The sequence below is a fragment of the Oncorhynchus masou genome, chromosome 3, assembly GCF_036934945.1.
Source record: "Oncorhynchus masou masou isolate Uvic2021 chromosome 3, UVic_Omas_1.1, whole genome shotgun sequence".
NCBI lineage: Eukaryota > Metazoa > Chordata > Actinopteri > Salmoniformes > Salmonidae > Oncorhynchus > Oncorhynchus masou.
Window position 1 is genome coordinate 26,315,901 of NC_088214.1, and position 15,886 is coordinate 26,331,786.

Sequence of the window (15,886 nt, forward strand, 5' to 3'; positions counted from 1 at the left end):
AGTTTATTCGCCACGTGCACAGAATACAATAGGTGTAAAACAATACAGTGAAATTCTTATCTTGAGAGCTCTTTCCAACAATTGTATTTTTATTTTATTTTACCTTTATTTAACTAGGCAAGTCAGTTAAGAACAAATTCTTATTTTCAATGATGGCCTAGGAACAGTGGGTTAACTGTTTTGTTCAGGGGCAGAATGACAGATTTTTACCTTGTCAACTCGGGGATTCGATCTTGCAAACTTTCCCTTATTAGTCAAATGCTCTAACCACTAGGCTACAATGCTGTGATAATAATAATATACATAATAATAGAAAATCGAATAAAAAGTACAATTAAAACCAACAAAAGAACTAAGATGTGAATTAGAAACATGAGAATTCATGTATATAAAGGTTAGTGCCAGTACCTTATTCAATGTGCAGAGGTACTGATGTGGTTGAGGTGGGTTTATACATATAATGTGATTGGTAGTAGGATATATATGTTAACAGGGCTGAAAAGTGACTGGTAGTAGGAATACATAAATATTTAGGGTAATGTATTAATGGTAATGTACATGTAAACAGGAGTAATAGTGACCAGTAGAGGATAAATAGGTAAATTCTAATGGTAATGGCAATCAATAATCAATGGACAGCAGTTTAATGGAGTAATACATCTAATCAATAATCAAATTAGCAACAGCATAGGTTGTGTTTGAGTGGGTAGAGACCTGTGGATGGACATAGAGTCAGTGTGGATAGTCAGTGGGAGAGGGAGAGCACTAGGGATTAGCCATTTAACAGTCTTATTGCCAGGGGATAGAAGCTGTTGAGGAGTCTGTTGGTCTGAGCCTTGATGCACCGGTACCGCCTGCTGGACAGGAGCATGGAGAACAGTCCATGTCTCAGGTGGCTACCGTCTTTGGCAATTTTTCGGGCCTTTCTCAGACACCACCTGACATATACAGATGTAGGATCTTAATTGTGTCACTTTTTTGTTGCTGAGAATTTTCCTGCAAACTTGTAGTGTATTTGAGTTTTAAAAAGGCTTCTAAAGTTTAGAATTTCCACTTTGAAATGCCAGACTTGATTTGCCCTCACAAAAAATGTATTAACCCCTACAAAATGTCCATGAATTATAATCCATGTAATAATTCACATTTCCTGTTGCTCCAGAATAATTTTCCTGCTGCAGCGAACTGGCTCAAATTAAGATCCTACATTTGTACGTCCTGGATGGCTTGGAGCTTTACCCCCATTGGCACCACCCTCTGTAGGGCCTTCCGGTCGTGGGTGGTGCAGTTGCCATACCAGATGGTGTAACAACCAGTCAGGATGCCCTCAAGGGTGCAGCTGTATATTTCCCCCTCCCCACTGTTTCCCGTAGTCTACAATCAGCTCCTTGGTCTTGCTGATGTTGTGGGAGAGGTTGTTGTCCTGGCACCACACTGCCAGTTCTTTGACCTCCTCCTTACCACCGTTGTGTTGTCAGCAAACTTGATGATGGAGTTGGAGTCGTGCATGGACAGACAGTTGTGGGTAAATGGGGAGTACAGGAGGGGGCTAAGCACACACCCCTGAGGGACACCAGTGTTGAGGGTGAGCGTGGTTAGGCTACAATAACTGGATGTTTTGAAGCATTTGAATTGTCACAATCCTCATAAGAACAATTTGAGAAAGATTCATGAATACAGTAAGCTAGATCATTTGTGGCACAATATAGATAGGCTTACTGACAATAACTTTTTCATTTCTTTACAGGAGCTGCAATTTGAGCGACTGACTCGAGAACTGGAAGCCGAGCGGCAGATTGTCGCCACCCAACTGGAGCGATGCAAGCTAGGATCTGAGACAGGCAGCATGAGTAGCATCAGGTGTGTTCAGTAGAGTGGCACCACATGCTCGCTCTCACTCTTCCTTTTCTTTTCTTTCTTTCTTTCTTTCTTCACATTTATTATTTGCATATCCCAACTTCCCCTGTGACACCCTCGGAAAAGAGGGTCACGGCTAGGGATCAGCCGTTATTGATGGCGACCCTGGAACAATTAGGGTTAAGTGTCTTGCTCAAGGGCAGATGGACATATTTTTCACCTTGTCTGCTCTTCGATTCAAACTAGCAACCTTTTGGTTACTGGCCCAGTGCTCAAACCGCTAGGCTACCTGCCGCTCCCAGACACCCTACCTGTCTGTTGCATTAGCTGTGCTCAGTTAGCTGAAAACGATTTTGTAGCTTTTCCATCAGAGACTGACAGTACTTCGAACAATATGGTGGTCAGCATTGATGTTGCTGAAAACCTGGGCAGAGATATGAAATTAACAGCCAGGTTTTGTGTTAAAAAAAATAAAATATTTCACCTTTATTTAACCAGGTAGGCCAGTTGAGAACAAGTTCTCATTTAAAACTGCGACCTGGCCAAGATGAAGCAAAGCAGTGCAACAAATACAACAACACAGTTACACATAAACAAACGTACAGTCAATAACAATAGAAAAATGTATGCACAGTGTGTGCAAAAGTAGAAGAGTAGGGAGGTAAGGTAATAAATAGGCCATAGAGGTGAAATAATTACAATTTAGCATTAATACTGGAGTGATAGATGTGCAGGTGATGATGTGGAGGTAGATGATGATGTGCAAGTGTTGCCAGACTCCAGTGAGAAAAATGCTGTTCACTTTGGAGAAAAGAAAACCTATTCAAGTGGTTTTACCCCTTCCCCACCAATATCACATCTTTCCAATCTCAGAACAATAAAGACACCACTGGGCGAAAAGCGTCAATATCAGGGGATATTTTTATCTTTATATTTCCGGATATCTGACATTTTATTAGATATAAGGCGTACACATCCTCCAGATACCCATGTCCTTAATTTCATATATGGAGTTAGGATACTGTATGTAATGGAACAGTTTCCATGTCCAATCCAGACCTCAGAAATCTCCCTGCTACCGTATGAGTCCAGGGAGATATCTGGGTTGAGATTTCCTCAAGACACGCACCTGATGCGCGTACACCCGCTTACATACTTGTTGAATGTTTTAACTCCGGAAAGGGTATGTGTCAACATGCCTTTATAGTTCGGCATGAACGAATCCACATACCTTCAGAAATGTATCATATCCATAGTCATTACCTGAGCATTTATGTATCCATATTGTTTTACCATTTCAGTAGATATCCTTATATGATATTTAATATTCATCCCCATATGCCTGATCAAAAATGGGCTAAATGCGACTCATGATTAATGTCCAGCGCCCAAATTATTTGACCTGTTCAGGCGCCGAAAATCATTGTGCTTCTTCACATGAAGATGGCATATCTGAGCATTTGTACCATTTTCAGTAGTAAGCTACAAGGCACGAAAAGGCAAACATCTTCATATTTAATCCAAAGTACATCTCTGCTATTTCTGTTTAAAAAATACAGCATAGCAATTATGGATGACAGATGCGATGGGTGCAGATTGGGTTGTCAGCGGTGGCGGTCCTTCGCAGTCCAGACCCGACATGGTGGTAGTGTTGGTCTGTGATCCACTCCATACTGTCAATGCATAAATCATTAATTAATCAAAATTGTCAATATTGCAAGAAAATATTGTAATTCTGCATAAGCATACAACAAGGTAGAAACTCTACCTGCTTCATTCATGATGAGAAAACTAGCTACCTAGCTAAGTTGCTAAGTTAGTTAGCTAGCTATCTTATATTAACCAGTAATACAATAAGCCTAAACATTTGTTTATGTTTAGCTAGTATCTGAAAGAATTATATGGATTTAATACATGTCAAATTATTGAGTATGTCCTCAAAACTAAAATAAGCATCCGAAATTGTCCTTATTTAACATATCAAAAAGCATATCAAGATCCTGATATGGGCCTCAGTCAAGATCAAATGCATTGTATATGCTGAGAACATATACTATGTAGGCCTACTGTCAGTATTTGTCATCATATAGAGAAAATAAGATGTTCACATAGGCCTATCTCAGGATATCTAATGAGTCGATATCCAGCCATACCATGTGTGATATACTTAGGGAATCCAAAAATGATTTGTGCATGAAAGAAAAATATGGATTTCATATTTTGTCAAATTATTGAGCGTGTTCTGAAAACTCAGAAATGCATCAGAAATTGTCCTTTTTTTCAGTATATCAAAAAGCATATTAAGATCCCGATATGGACCTGAGCCAAGAGAAGCCTATCTGGAATCAATATAGCTTAATATCTTGAATGCGTTGAAAAAACACATATGCAATGTATACAGTTAGTATTTGTCAACACGATGAGAGAAAATATGATGTCACATATCTCAGGATATTGAATGAGTCCATATCCGGCCATAGGAAATGTCCATGTGTGATATTTGGAGTAATCCCAATATCATATATGTCTAAAGGGCACATCTGGATTCTGAATTTGGCTGTATATGGTGCATTCCACAAACCCCAAAATATGCATTGGAAATGGTCTGTATTATCTAGAATATCAAAAACGTGTAATATAAAGATATCACCTGATATCGCTGATTCTGATTTCCAGTTAACCAATCTTAAGCACGAAACCAAGGGTGTTAAACTCATTTTGCCCCTCGCCTTCAACGTGGTCTGGAGGGCCTCACTGAAAATTGGTTATATTTCCTCGAAGTCAAAATTTCTATCCATCGTTTTTTTATTTTTTATGCTCCCTGACTGTCTAGCTTTCTTTTTTGTGATTATAAGTGAGCTGGACACAATCAAGAAACTGTATAAATGTAGGTCCATTATCATTTCTACACCGTTTTGATTAGGTTTTAGTTATTTTTTATTAAATTGAGTTTGTTTTCCCCCTCAAAATCCCTAAGCTTTTATTTGAGTGATTATTAGCGAGTTGGACACAGTCAAGAAACTGTCTCTCCATAGAATCGTTTTTAATAGAATCAGCAGTGGAAATGTTGAGTGGGGTTTATGAAAGTCGGCCTAATCAGAGAACCATATGTTACTTCATCAGTCAAACCAAGAGGGTCAGACACCTGCAGATCCAAAGAAACTCAAAAGTCTCTCATCCACAGTATTATTACACCAGCCTGCTTGCTGTTGATGGGCCTGAAGACTTGTGAGTGAGATTCACAGGCCTCACATTGTTAGTTTTGTTAGTTTATTCTGTCAAGACAGGACAATAAGGCACCCCAAAGCGTCTACATTTGTGGTTAGTGTCCATTTAGCTTGAGTTGTTCTTGTTGGTGTTGGTGAGCTTGACTGAACTGAGGAGCCAGTGTGTTTGTCTTTGTTTGAGTGTGATGCAGTGGGTCTATTTCCCATGGCACTTCATCCAGACACTTTTATCATTTTTATCACAGGTTCCACCTGCAGTCAATCCATTAGGCAAGCTTAATTCTTATTCAAGACTTCCAAAAACAGATTCTTTCTCCCCTCATTTCCCATTCAGAAATTGATTACAGTTGACGGAAATATTAAAGTTGATTTGACTGACCTTTAAAAACATTCCCCCTTACATCATGACAGCTCATCTCCTTTCAGACTGTGTATAACATTAAGATGGGTTGTTCAAGTTTTTCAAATGGATAGTTTGGAGGGCAGACTGATTTACCTGTCAGAAAGGTTTGATGCAAAAGAAGAGGATGCAAATTGATTTTCTTGCTGAATCAGTGTTGTATGAAGCTTGAATGACATTCCCTGCTCCTCCTCCACTGAACCTGAGCGTTGTGTCCCTGAGGTAACTGAAGGTCACAGTGAAGGTCAGGGTGGGGTCAGTAATGGGGGAGCTGTTCTCTCCTCTGACAGACAGGAGATCAGATCCCACTTATCCCTCTGATCATTTATTCATGGAAGACCACACTAGCCAGGCCTATGGGTTAGCAAATAAAGAATCCAATAATGGATTCTACTTGTCAATATCTGTGTGTCTATGTTTTACGTGACCTGAGGTGGTGTCTGTGAGCTGCCAATCAAGTATGTGATTTGATTAAATCTTTTATGACTGGTTTCTTATTCAACATTTATGAATCAGACTTTCAGTATGCATCTGTGTTTTACGGTGATTGAAATGATCAAAATCCCAGAGGAAATGTGTCACAGAACCTGAAAGCACAGTGAAAAACAATTGCCTGGGGTCATCATCTTCTTTATGCTTGTTGCACTCTACACACTGCTATATTTAATCTTGTGTCCTAAATATTTCGCATCACATCCACTTCAATGAATAAAATAGACAATTGCAGCTCTGACATTCCATCACACACACCTCTTTTTTCCCCATATTTGCCTCAGCACAAATTATGGATAGACCGTTCCCTGGGGCCAAGTCTGGTCTAGTTTATTGCAGTGGCTATGTTTGTCCTGTATCTTCAGGAATTCAGGTGGACAGCATTGTGCTAAACTGAGAGCCCTTGCTCATAGGACTGCAACCTGCTTATCTAATAGTCCAACAGGGGCTCCTGTAGGCAGAGCCCAGGTGTCTCCCCCAAACAGATGCTGCTTGTGGTAAGGTGGTGGTTCTTTGCTCCGTTCAGGCCGGAGCAAGCCACTTCCCAGGGCGTGGGTTTGTCTGCCTCCTAAATGCTGTCTGTCGGGCACAGCGAGGACGTATTAAGCAAAAGCTGTCAGAGCGTTTGCCTGCCAGCTTAGTCTCTCCTAGCCTGTGGCTTTAGCACATTCTACAGTATGAAATGCACTGGGCTACGTCCCAAATGGCACCATATTCCCTTTATAGTGCACTACTTTTTACCAGAGCCCTATGGGCCCTGGTTAAAAGTTGTACACTATATAGGAAATAGGCTTTCATTTGGGATATATCCTGAGAGTGAGAGACATTATGGTGCGTGTGTAGTATTGGGCTCTTCGTCGCTTTCAATGTCATCATGTTGGAATTTTGACAACTGACACGGTTTGATATGGAAATGTGGAAAACTGCGTTTGGGATCATGAAATGCATGTTTCACAACAGTTTCAGAATCAACATAACAGCAGGACAATGGTATTGCAATTGCCACAATAGATCTATGTTGTTTTGCATCAGACTGCAGATTGATCGTGCACTTATGGTGTATTGAAAATCCTGTATGAAATATTGGGCTGTTGTCTTACATTTAAATAAAAAAATATATAAGGACATTTGGAGTCCCCCCTTCCTGTTAAATGACATCATATGACATTCTAGTGTAAGTCTTCTAAATGCCATGCTCACAATGTACTGGCAACTTTATGCTCTGATGAAACATTGCTGGATTTCATTAAAGGGCACCCAACGGCAATGGCTTTGAATCGTGATTACAGTTCAGGTGAATGGACAGGACTGCATTATATGTCCATCCAAACATTTAAATAAAAGTTGATTTGACATGACATCAAAGGACTGTATGGAATCAAGGATCACACTGTGATCAATTTCAGTTCATATTTCTGCATGACACTATAAGGGACTGGTCTCGATAATGGATGCTACTCAGCCCCTGCTCCCCCAGTCTCTCTCTTTTTCTCTCTCTATCCTTTGACTCTGTTTATTCTCCTAACAAAGCCATCACCTGTATTCTAAATGACAGCATCTGGTATAAGGTCTTCTTTATTGATCTAAACAAGTGGCAAGGTTAAAGACCTCTTGCAGTTGAAGGCAATGGAATGAATTCCTGGAGTAATAAGCCTTTTAAACCCCCCCCCACCACCACCACCCTTCCATCCCCCGTCTGCTGTCTACCCTGGAGTGCCCCAGACAGACCCTGTCTGATTGTAAAGGGTATTAGGTTTATTAAGGCTGTCTGGGCGTCTGAATGACTCATACTAACTGCCTTCCCTGTACAGTAGGGAAAGACGGAGCGTATTGAATCGCCTGTCTATCCGTCATGCCAAAGCAGTGATGAAAGCTTCCAAGCTACCCCCAGTCTGACAGTCAAGGCTTTCTCTGAATGACTCCATCATAAGTCTGTAGACCGGCCTTGTTGACAGAAATACTCTAGATCCAGCATTCAGGACGACAATAGTCTTATTGTAACCCTGAGACTAGAACCGTCAGGCTAGCTGGAACTGAAAAAACACAATACAGAAACAGATGAAGTTGGGTTTAGTTGGGATTAGAAAATAAAAAGAGTGAAGAGGCAAATGGTTTATTGTGGGTCTATGAATCCAGAAAAACCCCGTCGCTTGCTGCTCTGCTCTTCCCTCCAACATGTAATGCAGCATCACCATGGCTCTATGCCACAGATGCTATAAAATGCCAGCAGACATGGTGCTGTTGTGGAATCTCACAGCTTTAGAGCTTGCAAGAAAAGCATTTTGGTGTAAGTTTCAACTTGAAATTTCAAACATAACAGACATACAGTTGAAGTCGGAAGTTTACATACACTTAGGTTGTAGTCATTAAAACTTGTTTTTAAACCCTCCACACATTTCTTGTTTACAAACTATAGTTTTGGGAAGTCAGTTAGGACATCTACTTTTTGCACGACACAAGTAATTTTCCCAACAATTATTTACAGACAGATTATTTCACTTATAATTCACTGTTTCACAATTCCAGTGGGTCAGAAGTTTACATACACTAAGTTGACTGTGCCTTTAAACAGCTTGGAAAATGCCAGAAAATTATGTTGTGCCTTTAGAAGCTTCTGATAGGCTAATTGACATATTTGAATCAATTGGAGGTGTACCTGTGGATGTATTTCAAGGCCTACCTTCAAACTCAGTGCCTCTTTGCTTGACATCATGGGAAAATCAAAAGAAATCAGCCAAGACCTCAGAAATTGTTTTGTAGACCTCCATAAGTCTGGTTCATCCTTGGGTGTAAATTCCAAACACCTGAAGGTACCATGTTCATCTGTACAAACGATAGTACGCAAGTATAAACACCATGGGACCACACAGCCGTCATACCGCTCAGGAAGGAGACGCGTTCTGTCTCCTAGAGATGAACGTACTTTGGTGTGAAAAGTGCAAATCAATCCCAGAACAACAGCAAAGGACCTTGTGAAGATGCTGGAGGAAATAGGTACAAAAGTATCTATATCCAAAGTAAAACGAATCCTATATTGATATAACCTGAAAGGCCGCTCAGCAAGGAAGAAGCCACTGCTCCAAAACCGTCATAGAAAAGCCAGCCTACGGTTTGCAACTGCACATAGGGACAAAGATTGTACTTTTTGGAGAAATGTCCTCTGGTCTGATGAAACAAAAATAGAACTGTTTCAAATCAAAATCAAATCAAATTTATTTATATAGCCCTTCGTACATCAGCTGATATCTCAAAGTGCTGTACAGAAACCCAGCCTAAAACCCCAAACAGCAAGCAATGCAGGTGTAGAAGCACGGTGGCTAGGAAAAACTCCATAGAAAGGTCAAAACCTAGGAAGAAACCTAGAGAGGAACCAGGCTATGTGGGGTGGCCAGTCCTCTTCTGACTGTGCCGGGTGGAGATTATAACAGAACATGGCCAAGATGTTCAAATGTTCATAAATGACCAGCATGGTCGAATAATAATAAGGCAGAACAGTTGAAACTGGAGCAGCAGCATGGCCAGGTGGACTGGGGACAGCAAGGAGTCAGTCCTGGGGCATGGTCCTAGGGCTCAGGTCCTCCGAGAGAGAGAAAGAAAGAGAGAAAGAGAGAATTAGAGAAAGCACACTTAAATTCACACAGGACACCAAATAGGACAGGAGAAGTACTCCAGATATAACAAACTGACCCTAGCCCCCCGACACATAAACTACTGCAGCATAAATACTGGAGGCTGAGACAGGAGGGGTCAGGAGACACTGTGGCCCCATCCGAGGACACCCCCAGACAGGGCCAAACAGGAAGGATATAACCCCACCCACTTTGCCAAAGCACAGCCCCCACACCACTAGAGGGATATCTTCAACCACCAACTTACCATCCTGAGACAAGGCTGAGTATAGCCCACAAAGATCTCCGCCATGGCACAACCCAAGGGGGGGCGCCAACCCAGACAGGATGACCACATCAGTGAATCAACCGACTCAGGTGACGCACCCCTTCCAGGGACGGCATGAGAGAGCCCCAGTGAGCCAGTGACTCAGCCCCTGTAATGGGGTTAGAGGCAGAGAATCCCAGTGGAAAGAGGGGAACCGGTCAGGCAGAGACAGCAAGGGCGGTTCGTTGCTCCAGAGCCTTTCCGTTCACCTTCCCACTCCTGGGCCAGACTACACTCAATCATATGACCCACTGAAGAGATGAGTCTTCAGTAAAGACTTAAAGGTTGAGACCGAGTTTGCGTCTCTGACATGGGTAGGCAGACCGTTCCATAAAAATGGAGCTCTATAGGAGAAAGCCCTGCCTCCAGCTGTTTGCTTAGAAATTCTAGGGACAATTAGGAGGCCTGCGTCTTGTGACCGTAGCGTACGTGTAGGTATGTACGGCAGGACCAAATCAGAAAGATAGGTAGGAGCAAGCCCATGTAATGCTTTGTAGGTTAGCAGTAAAACCTTGAAATCAGCCCTTGCTTTGACAGGAAGCCAGTGTAGGGAGGCTAGCACTGGAGTAATATGATCACATTTTTTGGTTCTAGTCAGGATTCTAGCAGCCGTATTTAGCACTAACGGAAGTTTATTTAGTGCTTTATCTGGGTAGCCGGGAAGTAGAGCAATCTTTGGACAAAAAGTTTCTGATTTTTGCAATGTTACGTAGATGGGAAAAAGCTGTCCTTGAAATGGTCTTGATATGTTCTTCAAAAGAGAGATCAGGGTCCAGAGTAACGCCGAGGTCCTTCACAGTTTTATTTGAGACGATTGTACAACCATTAAGATTAATTGTCAGATTCAACAGAAGATCTCTTTGTTTCTTGGGACCTAGAACAAGCATCTCTGTTTTGTCCGAATTTAAAAGTAGGAAGTTTGCAGCCATCCACTTCCTTATTTCTGAAACGCATGCTTCTAGCGAGGGCAATTTTGGGGCTTCACCATGTTTTATTGAAATGTACAGCTGTGTGTCATCCGCATAGCAGTGAAAGTTAACATTATGTTTTCAAATGACATCCCCAAGAGGTAAAATATATAGTGAAAACAATAGTGGTCCTAAAACGGAACCTTGAGGAACACCGAAATTTACAGATGATTTGTCTGAGGACAAACCATTCACAGAGACAAACTGATATCTTTCCGACAGATAAGATCTAAACCAGGCCAGAACTTGTCCGTGTAGACTAATTTGGGTTTCCAATCTCTCCCTAAGAATGTGGTGATCGATGGTATCAAAAGCAGCACTAAGGTCTAGGAGCACGAGGACAGATGCAGAGCCTCGGTCCGATGCCATTCAAATGTAATTTACCACCTTCACAAGTGCAGTCTCAGTGCTATGATGGGGTCTAAAACCAGACTGAAGCATTTTGCATACATTGTTTGTCTTCAGGAAGGCAGTGAGTTGCTGCGCAACAGCCTTTTCAAAATAAATTGAGAGGAATGGAAGATTCGATATCGGCCGATAGTTTTTTATATTTTCTGGGTCAACTGTTTGGCCATAATGACCATCGTTGTGTTTGGAGGAAAAAGGGGGAGGCTTGAAATCTGAAGAACACCATCCCAACCGTGAAGCACGGGGTTGGCAGCATCATGTTGTGGAGGTGCTTTGATGCAGGAGTGACTGATTCACTTCACAAAATAGATGGCATCATGAAGGAGGAAAATTATGTGGATATATTGAAGCAACATCTCAAGCCATCAGTCAGTAAGTTAAAGCTTGGTCGCAAATGGCTCTTCCAAATGGACAATGGCCACAGCATACTTCCAAAGTTGTGGCAAAATGGCTTAAGGACAACAAAGTCATGGTATTGGCGTGGCCATCACAAAGCCCTGACCTCAATCCTATAGAACATTTGTGGGCAGGACTGAAAAGCGTGTGCGAGCAAGGTGACCTACAAACCTGACTCCGTTACACCAGTTCTGTCAGGAGGAATGGGCCAAAATTCACCCAACATATTGTGGGAAGCTTGTGGAAGGCCCCCCGAAAAGTTTGACCCAATTTAAACAATTTAAAGGCAATGCTACCAAATATTAATTGAGTGTATGTAAACTTCTGACCCACTGGGAATGTGATGAAAGAAATAAAAGCTGAAATACATCATTCCCTCTACTATTATTCTGACATTTCACATTCTTAAAATATAGTGGTGATACTAACTGACCTAAGACAGGGATTTTTTAATAGGATTAAATGTCAGGAATTGTGAAAAACTGAGTTTAAATGTATTTGGCTAAGACTTCAACTCTATCAAAATCAGTTGGTCGAGACATTACCATCTTGGATCTGATTCTCTCACTGAGCCATCCTAAATATATCCCTGGACGTCTGCCACTCAATAATACAGGTTGGCCGTTGCTCATCACTACTGATAACGAATATGTCCTAGATCTCTTAATGGAGCAAAGAATTATGGCCCAAAACCATCTGACAGCTTAGCCTCCTTCCATGTGTCTGCCAGAGCCAGCTAGAGAGACTTCCCTCTCTGCCCGGGAACCAGGGGTCTGTCTGTCACACCAGACTCAGCCAAGTGGAGGGGTCGTGGCTCAGTAGGATTTGAATCTCATGGTGAAAACCAACATGGGTTTTCTCTTCTGATTCAGGCTCAGTTCTTCTTGGACCATTATCAACAAAGAAGGTCCAAATTGGCAGGATATGAATTCATTTTCCCCAATTTAAAGGTTCACAGGATACAATTTGGTCAGACCTCCTACCGTTCGTCATACAGGGCCTCTAATCATCAACCTCCTCTTCAATGAGAGTTATAAATGGCGGTGCCTGGAGTATGTGACATAGACACGCAAGCCAAGTCGTCATGTTTCAAAACTAATTGGCCAGGGGGACCTGGGCGCACTGACAGTTAGGTGTCTTCCGTACTAACATTAGGATAATATAAACCCTTTCAACCTGACAGTGAATCAAACAGCAGGAACACAGACAGCTCCCTAACAAAGGGAAATGTGATTTACTGAAGCTAATGAGGGGAGACAAATAGCTGAAATCCAATTTCAGTGAAAGTGTAGAAGAAAGAAAATGGTCAAACTTCCAACAGAGGTAGGCTTAGGTTTCCCACACCATTATGCTGTATCCTATTCCGATGAATCATAATGCCTAAGTCAGACCATGTGTGTTTCTGAGACATGAACGAGGCTACTGTAGCATCTAGGATACCACAATCAACATGAACATTATCCAAAGCCTGGCCTATGACCTTCGAAGAACCTATTATTACTAATATCCAAAGCCTGTGTGACATGAAGTTTTGGCTGTTGAAATAAAGGATTGAGCACCTAATCAGAGATCTCATATATATACTGAACTACCCTATGAAAGGTAGTGCACTACATAGGGAATAGGGTGCTATTTGGGACACACACAGGGTGTTTTATCTGTGCAGTTAACAAATAATTAAGAGTCATTATGGCGATCCAGGGATGTGCCTGGCTACTTTCCCCCCTCCCTCACAGGAGCTACCTGGCAAACCTTCACTGTAATGAAGCTTCCCTCTCCCTTGACTCAGCAGATTTCCCCACTCTACAGTTGATCTGTTTCTCCTGGGATTTAAATTAGGGAGAATTCATTTCCATCAGGGCTATTTACCTCTTCTCACAGTCACAGACCAAGCTTCTCACTCGTGTTTTTCCACCTATTATCTCAATGCACTAATGCACACTCGGGATACAGACGCCATTGTGCCCAGTCCTGATAGGAGGGCACAATGGGAGGTATGATGAGCATGATCTCTCGCTCGCCCACTCCTGTAATGGATGCTGGGGGTATCTCAGTTATTTTAGCGGATGAGTGCCTTTGGGATGTACTCATTTATGACATGGAATCCCTCTCACATCATGACACTGACCACACCAGTGTAGTGCAGCGACCATTGAGTGGATGTTACTTTGAGTGGGGGGAACTAAGTGATTAGGTAAAACCATACCCCTCTCTCAAGCATCTTAACAATCCTCTCACTGGTGGCAACATGCTCTCTGATCAAATGAGAGGGGCAACAACACCTGCAAAAATAGATATCCTAACAATTTAGTTCAACACAATATTATGTATTTAGCTACTCTGCTATTTCTATCTAATCACATCATTTTGAACTCTATGCCCACTTCCACCACAAGGTGTTACTAGGTGAAAGTAGTCCCCCTCTCTTTCCTATAAAAAGGTAGGCTATATGAGAAGCGCTATATTTTTTTATAGGAAAGAGTGGGAGACTACTTTGAACTACATTTGGTCACTCCAGTCAGTGAGTAACTAGCTACTCCATATTTATAGGATATATAGTGTGGGACTAGTTTGTACTAGATTTGACATCTCCAGTCAGTGTCTAGCTCCACTACTCCAAGTTGGTGCGTCCCTCTCTCTCTGTCCTCTGTGTGGGCCTGCCACTGTGACCCCCATCAGTGTGTGGCCCTACTCTCCTCTGCTCTCCTCTGCTCTTTCCTTTCACATTCATCGTTGGATAACAATGGATGTCTCCCTGCCTCTGTTATATACACTGTCACAGCCTCTCACACATCATGGGGGCAGTGGCTGGGAAGTTGAATACTACTCCTCCCCCCTTCTCCAGCACAGTATCCATTTTTTGAATGTTTGATCAAGATCTGCCTTGAAGGTGAGTTGCGGTTTCCAAATGCCAGACGCGAAAAGGCACACTGCAATATTGATGCTCTCATCTGTACTGTATTTGCACAGAAAAAAAATAGGAAAGATTCTGATGATCCCTCGTGCCATGAACGATGTACATGTTGAGTACCAGTCAAAAGTTGGGCCAGACCTACTCATTCAAGGTTTTCTTTTTTCTTTTGACTATTTTCTACGTTATATAATAATAGTGAAGACATCAAACTATGAAATAACATTACATTTACATTTAAGTCATTTGGCAGACGCTCTTATCCAGAGGGACTTACAAATTGGAAATAACACATATGGAATCATGTAGTAACCAAAAAAAATGTTAATCAAATCTAAATATATTTTAGATTTTAGATTCTTCAAATAGCCACCCTTTGCCTTGATGACAGCTTTGCACACTCTTGGCATTCTCTAAACCAGCTTCATGAGGTAGTCACCTGGAATGCATTTCAATTAACAGGTGTGCCTTCTTAAAAGTTCATTTGTGGAATTTCTTTCTTTCTTATTAATGCATTTGAGCCAATCAGTTGTGTTGTGACAAGGTAGGGGTGGTATACAGAAGATAGCCCTATTTGGTAAAAGACCAAGTTCATATTATGGAAAACACAGCTCAAAAAAAGCAAAAAGAAATGACAGTCCATCATTAATTTAAGACGTGAAGGTAAGTCAATCCAGAAACTTTCAAGATCTTTGAATGTTTCTTCAAGTACAGTCACAAAAACCATGAACCACTATGATGTAACTGGCTCTCATGTAGACCGCCACTGGAAAGGAAGACCCAGAGTTACCTTGCAGCCCAAATAAATGCTTCACAGGGTTCAAGTAACAGACCCATCTCAACATCAACTTTTGAGGAGACTCAAATCAAATCAAATTTTATTTGTTACATACACATGGTTAGCAGATGTTAATGCGAGTGTAGTGAAATGCTTGTGCTTCTAGTTCCGACAATGCAGTAATAACCAACAAGTAATCTAACTAACAATTCCTACACTACTGTCTCATACACCGTGTAAGGGGATAAAGAATATGTACATAAGGATATATGAATGAGTGATGGTACAGAGCAGCATAGGCAAGATACAGTAGATGGTATCGAGTACAGTATATACATATGAGATGAGTATGTAAACAAAGTGGCATAGTTAAAGTGGCTAGTGATACATGTATTACATAAGGATGCAGTCGATGATATAGAGTACAGTATATACGTATGCATATGAGAAGAATAATGTAGGGTAAGTAACATTATATAAGGTAGCATTGTTTAAAGTGGCTAGTGATATATTTAC

General features: G+C 41.5%; 1 protein-coding gene across 3 annotated transcripts in view; it reads left to right on the forward strand.

Moving 5' to 3' along the window:
• The window catches only part of LOC135513632 (catenin delta-2-like), a 141,155-nt gene that overhangs the window by 34,218 nt on the left and 91,051 nt on the right, over positions 1–15,886 (forward strand). For all 3 annotated transcript variants that reach the window (XM_064936503.1, XM_064936506.1, XM_064936510.1), the window contains one exon: positions 1,745–1,857. In XM_064936503.1, the coding sequence (XP_064792575.1) occupies positions 1,745–1,857 (113 nt within the window). The remainder of the gene's footprint in view (positions 1–1,744; positions 1,858–15,886) is intronic.